The sequence below is a fragment of the Pinus tabuliformis genome, chromosome Q, assembly GCF_031772625.1.
Source record: "Pinus tabuliformis cultivar Carrire ecotype Pingquan chromosome Q, CPIR1, whole genome shotgun sequence".
Lineage (NCBI taxonomy): Eukaryota > Viridiplantae > Streptophyta > Pinopsida > Pinales > Pinaceae > Pinus > Pinus tabuliformis.
This window is the reverse complement of record NC_142296.1, coordinates 148,467,932-148,478,300: the sequence shown is the minus strand read 5'-3', so window position 1 is coordinate 148,478,300 and position 10,369 is coordinate 148,467,932. Positions and strand designations below refer to the sequence as shown.

The following is a 10,369-nucleotide window of genomic DNA, read 5'->3' as shown; positions in this document are numbered from 1 at the left end:
TGGTTTGTGGACCTATCCATGGTTTTTGTGCATGATTTTGGGCATGATGGTTTTTTCCCCATTGTATTTTGTACATCTAGTCAAGGGAACTACAATTATGTTCCAATACAAGGTTAATGGATTTGGGTTTATGAATGTTTCAACATGTATATAATGTATTGTAACATTGAAAGGAAAAAAATGAAAAATCAATCTAGTTTTCCTAGTTTGGGTTCCAAGATAAAATCTTTGTGTATATTTTATGTTCTTGCCATTGTATATTTTTCTATTTTAAGAATATGTTTGTAGGTATTTTCTATACAAGGTTAAAACCTACAACTTCATCAATCATGGCATAAAGTTGACACAAGTTTAAATTCCATTTGAATATTGCAAGTGGAATAGGGAGGTATAAGGGGACTCAACAAGAGAATTCAATAAAATTGGTAGAGTTGGAGGAAACAAATAATGGTACCAACTCCAAGTTAAACATTATAGCCAATAGATCAACCAACATCTCCTTCTCCTTGGATGAGGGTAGTGACCAACTAGCACAGATGCCTGGAGATTCTATGCAATAGTTTTTATGACTCACTGGTTTTTTTCTTGTAGCACTAGTATTTGTTTTTATCTTCTCATGTTGATGTATGTCAAGGTTTGACACAACCAAACGATTTTTATACGTTTTTATTTACAAGATCATCGAATTAGATAAGTTCTTAGCAACCTCAAGACTCTACGCTTACTTTACTAGTCTGTCTTCCCTTAGAGAAAACCACTAGTAGAAAAATTTTGGTATATGCAATCCTCATTTGACGTAATGCAAAGTTCCTAGCTTCAAAAAGGAAAATACATTCCTATTAACAGAAAAATATATATTCATTAAAAAAAGAAAATATGATTAATGTGTGTATTCTTAATATATATATTCCATTATCCTTTCATAAATATTTCTTTCTATTTACCTATCATTTGTAATTCTAACTTTCTCTTCATCCCTCATCCTTCACACGTCTAAAGTGATCCAAGTTTGTAAAGAACCAAGTAGACCCAAGTAAGAGAATACCACAAACCTATAAAAGAGTGAGAGATATGTAAGTCCGCATAAAAAAATACAAGTTGGGTTGGATAGGAAACCATTTTCATTTCCTTGTAGATTGTTATTCATTGAGCACTCAAGAGCCCAAAGATGACTTTGCTTGGTTGAACTTGAAGGCAAGAATTATATTGAACTCCTTTTTCACAAACTAGAACACTAAAGAGGGAGGATTATTTTGTAAGTGACTAGTAACTAAACAATGGAAAGGCCTTCTATTATGCTTGAGGAATTTTTTAATAGAAAAAGGGGTTTTCATTGACACTATGTGGCATGGTGAAGAGAGTGTAATGGCTACATTGGTTGGAAGGTAGCATAAGTGTTTTGTGGTAAACAATTTTGCTAAAGCCTATGAATATTTAGGTTAGGATAGTGACTTAAGTGTCTTTAGCATACTTCCTTCACCTTGTTGGCCTCATAGCCCTGGTTGTGGGTCGAATCTAAAGAGGATTACCTATGGTTGGATGAATAATTACTTTCCATTAACTAGTTTCCTTGGACTTAATTATTTAGAAGATAAATGTTCCATCTTTGTAATGAATTTCTAATTATAATTCCATTACTAAGCTATGGTATGCTTGTGAGTGAAATGAAAAATGGAGTTCATGGATGTTGATGTGTTGCGTGGATTAATTGTTTGCTTGGTGAATTTGAAATTCCTTAGATTTTATTTCGCTTGAATTACCTTCTACATTGGAGTTTTATGTATGCATGATGGTTGTATTACTTTGGTATTCTATATGCCTTAGATTTTAGTATGTTGAAATTTACATTAAAGGCATTTGAGTTTATGCTACACTTTGTATTTTATATAACATTTGATATTAGATGATGTGGGCCAAACCCAAATCAAATTATTTGTGCATAAAGGTGTGGTTATAGGAAAATGTTAATATGGACCAAAGTTGTTCAAAGGAGCCTTCAAACTATTTAAGTTCGAATGTTATTTGAACCTTGCTACACTAGCATGGAACCTAAAACCTTGTCTGCTTTTGAAGTAGTAACATTGAAGTGGTTGATTGGCCTTTGTTTGATACAAAGTACTCTTATAATGGCTTAAAAGGCCCTTTTTATTGGCATTTGTACTTTGAATGAGGCATGTGTCTTTTACGTTGCTCCCTTTGAAGTTGGGAAGAACTTCAAAGTTGGTTCAATGGGATATCATGTAGTGCTCTTGAAAGTGGTTAATGGGTATCTTTCAAAAGGGTTTGATGTTCTGTTAAGCACACCTTTCGAAAAATCTTAACAACATCATATGTGTTTGTTCAATGCCTTGTGGAGGCTTTCAAATGTTTGTTTCTTTGCACTTGGCTTGATGGGTTATTAAAAAATACAAAGGTTGTTGTTTGAAGTATGGTTGATGGGTCATCTTTGCATTTTGGCCTAAGGCTTGAAAACCTTTGAATGCATCTTTTCTTTAAAGGATGGGAGTTGATATTTTAGAGGCTTGATAATTCATCTAGGCCATTTGAAGGATGTTCTTTCAAGGAGACTTGATGATTTATCGAGGCATTTTGAAAAATGTTCTCTTGAATAGGCCAATGGTCTATTGAGGCCTTTTGAGATATGCTTTTTCAAGGAAGATCGAATGTCTATTAGGATGTGCAAATGGTGTTTATGTAAAGTATCTCAATGACCCATTAACGTAATTGCAAAATAATCTTTTGTGTTAGCTTGATTGTATGCTAGGAGAAATTGAAACATGAAATTTTAAGTTGGCCCAATGGCCTATTGGGGGCATTTAAAAGATATTCTTCCAAATAAACTTGACATTCTATCCAGTGAATATTTTGAAAGTGGTTGTTGGATTAGAATGATCCTTCAAATAAAGTTAACAACATATGTGTACTATATTCAACTTTTATATATTGAATTTATTTTCAAGAGGTCCAACCACTTGGTTGTGTACATTTTCAAATCACAAATAATAGATTTTTCAAAAAATATATACATATATAAAAATAAAGGTAAATAATCCGAAATATTGTATTTGATAGATTAACCTTACAAAAATAGATCTTTCCAAAAAAATTTAATAAATAAAGAGAAAACTAAACTTGAAAAGGTTATATTCAAATAAAAAATAAAAATCAGTGAGAAAAATTAAATAAAAATACATCATTCCCTAAATACGTCTACACATGAAAATGGATTCTCAAAAGTAAACATAATTTAAATATATATTATTTATTTATTAAATTTCATTGTAATTAATATATATAATTTGTGTTTTTATAATTGGTTTTTCTACGGCCTTTCCATAAATCTTTCTCTTTATTTACCTATAGCATATCCTTTATATGTATGTAATTCATATACATTTAAATGGTCTAACTTCGAATCTATCTTTTACATATCTAAATTGTGTTGATTGTTGAAGTATTACACATCTTTAATAAAAGAGTGAACATTATGTACCGGATATGCTATCAATAATGGTTGATTTATATTTTTTTCTTATTTTAAATATCAAAGTGGTTGGAATATTAATTTTCATTTGTAGTAATTGTGATTGGTTTTTTTTAGGTAAAAACTCTGTTTTTATTTTATAGAAGTTTTTTTCTTAATTTGGTGTGTGGTTGAGATATTCTCTCAACCAATTGATTGTGTGTCAAAGATAGCTTCCCTATCTTGAAACAACACTTTTTATATATAATATCATATTTGATTAATGATATAGATATTTCTTTTCTGGAAATTTAAACATGGTATCAGAGCTTTCAAAGTGAGCTGAGGGAAATAACAAGTATGTATATTTGTTTTGAGAGAGTATAATGGGTTAGTTTTTTTTGGTCCATGTAAGTAGAAGTTGAACGAGCGGTAGTGCGACGGGAGGATAGGAAGGTCGTCTGGTGCGCTGTGGCGGAGTGTAACTCAGTGATCTAATAGTGAATGTGTGGATCAAAGCAATGGATCTATCTAGATCGATTGATGGATGTGATCTGCCTGTAGTGGATTTGCGTAGGTGGAGTTGGCTGCTCGGACCTACGAAGCAGCATCGTGGAAGGAGCGAGCAAGCTGAGGTTTGGAGCAACATTTGAGGTTTGTTGTGTCACTGCTCATGGGTCAGCAAACTGCCAGGGGAGGTCGGGCTAGAGGCCGAGCGGGTGCAACGGTGGAATGGCCTGCACTCAGTGGGAGTGGTCTCTGTAGAGCGGTCTAGTGGTAGCTCAACTTAGAATGAATGGTGCGGAGTTTGGTGAAGTCTTGCGCTTCTATGGCCAGGGATCGAGTCTCAGGAGGCCGATTGTTGGCTGAGGCTAATTTGTTCAATGAAGGCTGTTGTTTTTAGATCAAACTACAGAGGTTCGGTTTGCTATTGGTTTGGTGTAGACGTGGCCTGGTATTGTTTTCACACGCTCTATATTAGAATGCCTACTGCTGCAACCACAATTGTAATTTCTGTCAATTACGAACCTACAAAGATGTCACGGTGAGTCTGGAACCCGGGCCACTGATATAGCCCAAAAGATTCCGGCGGAGGTCTCTGGTGCGGATTCATTGGAAAGTAAGAATAAGAAAGAAAAGGTTCAAAATGGATCATGTGACTTGGAATGGATTTATCAACACAAAGAGTTCAGACTGTATGTGAACATTAGCTGGATCATATTTACTAAAGAATTTGTGGAGGAAATGGAGCCCAAATTTCAGCACTCGTTCAAGGCGATGGAGGAGATCGAGGTCAGGGCCATTGGTAATCTGAACGAGGGACACATGGTCTTTCATTATTGGCTCAGGGATTTGGAGTGTATGCCAAATCCTTTTCTAAAACAGTAGATTTCCAGTACACTCGACGCCATCAGAAAGAAACAGAGATTGTTTGGGAAGAAGTCTCTGGACATTGACATGGAAATGGTGGAGCTCCAGCGAGAGAAGAGCAGAGGTTTAGTGATGGTGCATAAGAGTAGTGGTTTAGGGGTCAACGTCGAACCAATGAGTAGATCGAGTCATCAGTGGGAGAAACACACACAAATATTTATTTATTTATATTTTCAGAATTGTGTATGGAAGACCGTTGTTGGTTGTGATTCAGTTCCCTATGGATGGGCCACTACTGTTACAGGTAACTTGTAATTTTTCCAAATTCAATACTATAACATTTGGTGCTCCCGCTACATGACAGCCCATAGTTTCAGAAGTAACTTATGAGAGCTAAAAGATTAAAGAGGAAAACTCATTCTACATGGGTGAATATGGAGAAACCAACTTTTCCACAACACTGCATACTAGTGTTCTTAAATTTTGAGTTTTGTAAGTGAAACATGTTGAGAGTGATCAACTTAACATGTAAATGTGATTGGTTAGAATTGATCACTCTAGAAATTGCTAATTGAAGGTAGAAAGATTCAAGATCAAAGCATTGAGTATGATTCTAGAAAAAAGTTGGTTGATGTAGTAAAGATGGACAAACAAGGTAAAATATTGTGTGTTGAAATAAAGCAGACTCATAGTATATGCCACATACATTAGTAAGCAAGTCTAGAATGTTTGTATTGGTCATTGTGAAGTATGTACCTTGTAACTCCAAGAGATGGAGTGTGAAATGTAAGCCTTGTAAGGCATGTGTATCCCCATACAGTTCGTGGTAACCTAAAAACCGCTTTGTATTTGCAGTGTTTCGTGGTAAGCCCGAAACCACACGTAAGAGTGAAGTGGGACACAGATTCCTGTTGGCATAGTTTGGGGTTAGCCAAGAAAACCCTCGGTGAGTCGGGTCTTTGTTGAGCCTTAGTCGCTGGAGTGCCCTAGTGGCAGGTTTGTAGCCTAGAGTCGCTGGAGTGCCTTAGTGGCAGATTTGTGGCAAAGAGTGGATGGAGAACCTTCGTGACTCTGTTGAGCCTTCATGCCTAAGTTGAGCCTTAGTGGTAGTGTTTAGCCTTGGTGGTTTAGAGCCCTTGGTGGCTGAGAGCCCTTGGTGGCATGGTTGAGGGTGATCTGATAAAACCCAGAGCATGGTTACAGGTAAGCCAATAAAATCCATGATGATGGAGGGGGATTTACAGGTACAGATACATGTGTGCAGTTATAATGGTTGACAAAACCATGTATGCTAAGGACATCCTACAACACTGGTGGTTGCAGTGGTTAGCAACCATGCATTCTGGTGGATGGTTGCTCCTTTATATGGATATCAACATATTTTTTTGGTATGCTTAACCACAACTAGATTTTGCAGATTGATATCGAGACAAGTACTCATTAAGGAGGTGTGTTGGAATATTAATTCCTACTTGTCTCAGTTGTGACTTGCTATGTAAAGAGTCTGTTCCTATTCTATAAGAGTTGTTTCCTTAGTTTGGTGTGTGATTGAGATATTCTCTCAACCAACTGATTGTGTGTCCAAAATAACTTCTCTATCTTGAGACAACACTTCGTGTATATATGTAATATCATATTTGATTAATGAAACAAAAATTCCCCTTATGGAAATTTAACAATAGTATCCACTACTTAATAAACAAGATTAAAAAAGACACATTACCAACCATTAATAATATATAGAGTGAATATCTATTATAATTTTATATTTTTAATTTTTAATTTTAATTTAAAATTTTATATTTTAAAAATATAGTTGTTAATTGTCTCTACATTGCTCTCTATTTAAGCCTTTGCCATGATTTGCCTGATGATAAACCACACTTATTGATTTGAAACACATTGACCAAAAATTCCTCTTATGTGATTTATATAAAAAACCTTTACTTAATTTATATTTTTTAAATTAAAATAATAATATTCTATACACTCACAACTCAACCATCCCCACATACATAATATAAAAAATAAAAATAAAAAATCAATCATATTTTTTTTTTTTATTACATCAGCTTACCAACTCCTGCGCACCTCATTCATCTACCAGACCATTTGCCATAAAATAGAGGAATGAAAAATAGCCTCATATGATTCAGTGCTCATGGTATACCTTTCAATGTAAAGTTAACTATCATTTGGAGTTTATAAATAACAGAAAAAAAAGGATTTCCTACCATATCAATTAATCAATTATGAATGGTACGAAATTATGATTGGGCAATGATTTCGTACCATTTAAACTAATCAATTAGGGACTGGTTTGGGTTAATGTTTTTATATCAATGATGATGGTGTTATATGTTTATATTTTAAAATAAAATTATAATAAAATTAATAAAAATATAATTAATTATTATTGTTATTTTTGGTATTTTTAATGTTAAATTGTTATTAATTTAATTATTAATTATAAAAAATAAAAATTAATTATATAATTAAATGATTTAAAAAATATTTTTACAATAAAAAAGAATGAAGAATGAATATTTAGTAAAGACTTTGTAATTTTTAGATTTTAGGAACAATACAATATTGGCCAGCATAGTAAATTTTCAAATTATTATTAATATTTTTTTAGTGGTTTTATGGTGGATCCTAGATTGAGGGTTAGTCCAAATAAAATGGCAAGTGTGGAAATTTAACTCAAATAATGTTAGATAGTTTTATTTTCCTTGAAATCTACATTCAAAAATACTAACCAATAACCAATAATAACTGTTCCCATATTAATTTGACAACTAAAATATAATAAATTTTCTAGCTTAACATTTACCCATCCAACCCGGACACTATATCATAAATACCCATATTGCTATCAAATACTGAAACATATTTAAATTATATTTTCAATTATTTTGCATAGGCAACTCTAAAACAACTTTACAACCCAAACAACCTGGATTACCCGGCCCCTCGTTGCTTAACCAGAATCGTAGTGGGGACTCTAGGTTAATTATCAGTGTGATTGATGTGTTATTTTATTGAAATCACTGCTTTAGGGTATTCCAATTGGATTATACAATGAAGATCAATCCAGTGACATCAACTCAGAGTTACTTATGGAATTCCATAACCCACATTCCATTGACACAACAGACAGGTTTAACGCCACCTGCAAATCCCACCTCTTTAGCCAAATCTCGAAATTCTTGCTCTGTGCGCTCCTTGCCTCCTGGATTGTACGCCAACATCAACAGATCTATATGAAATCCCTGGCGAGCATAGGGAGATGTCTCTGCAGCAACAGGGAGAATGGTGTCCACCACAATCACTTTCCCTTTCTCTGGCAATGCCTTGTGACAATTCTTCAAAAGCCTCAAGCAATGATCATCGCTCCAATCATGCAGGATCCACTGCAATCAAACAACATTGATAGATACAGTAAGGTCTCTGTCTATTCATCCAATCTCAATTTTCATATGAAGCTCCCCAACACCAGAAATTCATTACCATACCTTCATAAAGATAGCTTGGCCACTTGGTACGCTATCAAACATGTCTCCACCCACATGTTTCACAGCTGAACAAACACACATTAACCAGATTTGGTCAAATACACAGAGACAACATTTTAATTTCAATGGTTGATAAATGGGGATTCAGCTTTACCTGGATAGTGAGGAGCATCGGCCACCACATGGGGCATGTCAAAGTTGATTCCTGAAATGTGGGGATACTTAGAGACTATGAGATTGAGAGTCGACCCAACTCCTCCTCCCACATCCACCAATTCCTGAACCTCCTTAAAACCCTCGTAAGTATCCAGAATCTTGTTCATCAACATGGTAGAATGCTCAGACATTCCCCGGTTGAAAACCCGGTTGAATCTCTGGTCCATGGCTGGGTACTCGAACGCATTCATTCCATGGGCTTTGGTGAATGGCTGGGAACCATCCAGCACCGCGTCCTTGAGATAATACCAGGACTCCATCAACACCTTATCTTGATTCATCAACACCAATGGAGCCAGAGAAACTCCATCCTGGTTCTTGACCAGATATTTGCAGAGAGGAGTGAGGCCATAGAGCCTCTCGGCCTTGCCATTCTCGTCCGTGGTCACAGAGCAGCTCAGAACCGAATGGCTGGCTAACACTCTGAGGATCCGATCAAGTGTAATGGCAGCGTCGGGGTTCGTGGTCGGAATGTGGGCAACGATTTGTCTGGGCGAGAGCTGGACGCCATTGCCGGCATTTGCTATGATTTGGAGGACATCGAGCTCAATGGCTGCCTTCATAGCCATAGGAACGCAGGAGAAATTCCCGAGTTCCATGCCCAGAAGCCATTCATCTTCATTCACAATCTTAGCATTCATCTCTGAGCTTTCGGAAGCCGATCCCATTTCGAATCCAATTCTACACACAAAAATTGGGTAAGAGGAGCACCAGAAAATAGTGCGAATGAAAAGATTTGGGGTACGGCGCTTTTATCACCTTCAGTCGACAAATTCTGCCCCTTTCCATTGATGGATCTTTCCGGGAAGTAAAGGAAAGTGGAGGTGGTTGGAGATGGGAAATTCCCTACCAACCCACCCACTCCCCAGCAACCACACTGGAACCGATCGTTGTCGTGGAACAACACAGTGTGTCGTATCGTTTACTCGTTGAGTGGTTGGACATCATTTGTCTGGACATCTTTCTTTTGCAGTAATGAATGCTGCCCTTCTCTAGTGAGGTCTCAAATTTGCCAGGATGGTTCAAAATCACCGAATTTGGTTATTTTTATAAAAATAGAGTAGTAAGTAAGAGTGTTTGAACTTTCATTTATGGAAGAAATTAATTCAGTGTTATAAAAAATTCCAAAACATTTAATGGATTCAGCGCTATCAAAAACTCCAAAGCACTCAATAGATTTAATAGGAAATAGATTCCGCATAGCAGAAATAGATTCAGCACTATCAAAAATCCCAAAGTATCTAATAGATTATAGATTCCGCACAGCAGAAATAGATTCAGCACTATCAAAAACCCCAAAGTACCTAATAGATTTAGGAGGAAATGAATTCAACACCACAAAAATAAATTCAGCACCATCGAAAACCAAAAACACTTAATAAATTCAGTACCATCAAAACCCCAAAGACACCCAAAATCCTGAAAATTAACAACTATAACCTAAATTTATAAAAAAATTAACAAAATTTTATTAAAATAATAATAAAATTTTCAATCCATTAAACTACGACACACTAACCAAATTACTGTTGGCCAATATTGAATGAACCAAGCTGATGATGGATGCCATCATCATTCAATTTCAGTCCAAAACAGTTTTATATTTTATATTTTATTTATTTTTATTTTTCTTAAATTAGTGGCAACTTAGTTGTTAGAGTGACTCGCAGGGTTAGGTGAACCTTGACCTTATCTCAAGGAGTCTATGTCGGTTGATCCAATCAATTTGCATCTTGGTGCAGTTTAGCTATGCGTTTAAAGTTCTTTTCTCAAAGAAATTTTGGTCCGATTGGTTTTTTTAATG

General features: G+C 35.4%; 1 protein-coding gene across 1 annotated transcript; it reads right to left on the bottom strand.

The window, feature by feature from the left end:
• Positions 1 to 7,724: 7,724 nt before the first annotated feature.
• On the bottom strand, positions 7,725 to 9,369 carry LOC149218689 (caffeic acid 3-O-methyltransferase 1-like). The gene is made up of 3 exons (XM_089384115.1): positions 8,504 to 9,369; positions 8,350 to 8,414; positions 7,725 to 8,247 (listed from the first exon to the last, which is right to left on the bottom strand). Exons 1-3 carry the CDS (start codon positions 9,231 to 9,233, stop codon positions 7,948 to 7,950), a joined length of 1,095 nt encoding a protein of 364 aa, XP_089240241.1. The 5' UTR covers positions 9,234 to 9,369; the 3' UTR covers positions 7,725 to 7,947.
• Between the last annotated feature and the right edge of the window lie 1,000 nt (positions 9,370 to 10,369).

Coding starts and splice junctions, on each gene's coding strand:
- LOC149218689 (XM_089384115.1), bottom strand. CDS start 9,233: ATGGGATCGGCTTCCGAAAGCTCAGAGATGAATGCTAAGATTGTGAAT. Junction 8,415..8,503: donor CGATGCTCCTCACTATCCAG/GTAAAGCTGAAT, acceptor GTGTTTGTTCAG/CTGTGAAACATGTGGGTGGA. Junction 8,248..8,349: donor GCCAAGCTATCTTTATGAAG/GTATGGTAATGA, acceptor GTTTGATTGCAG/TGGATCCTGCATGATTGGAG.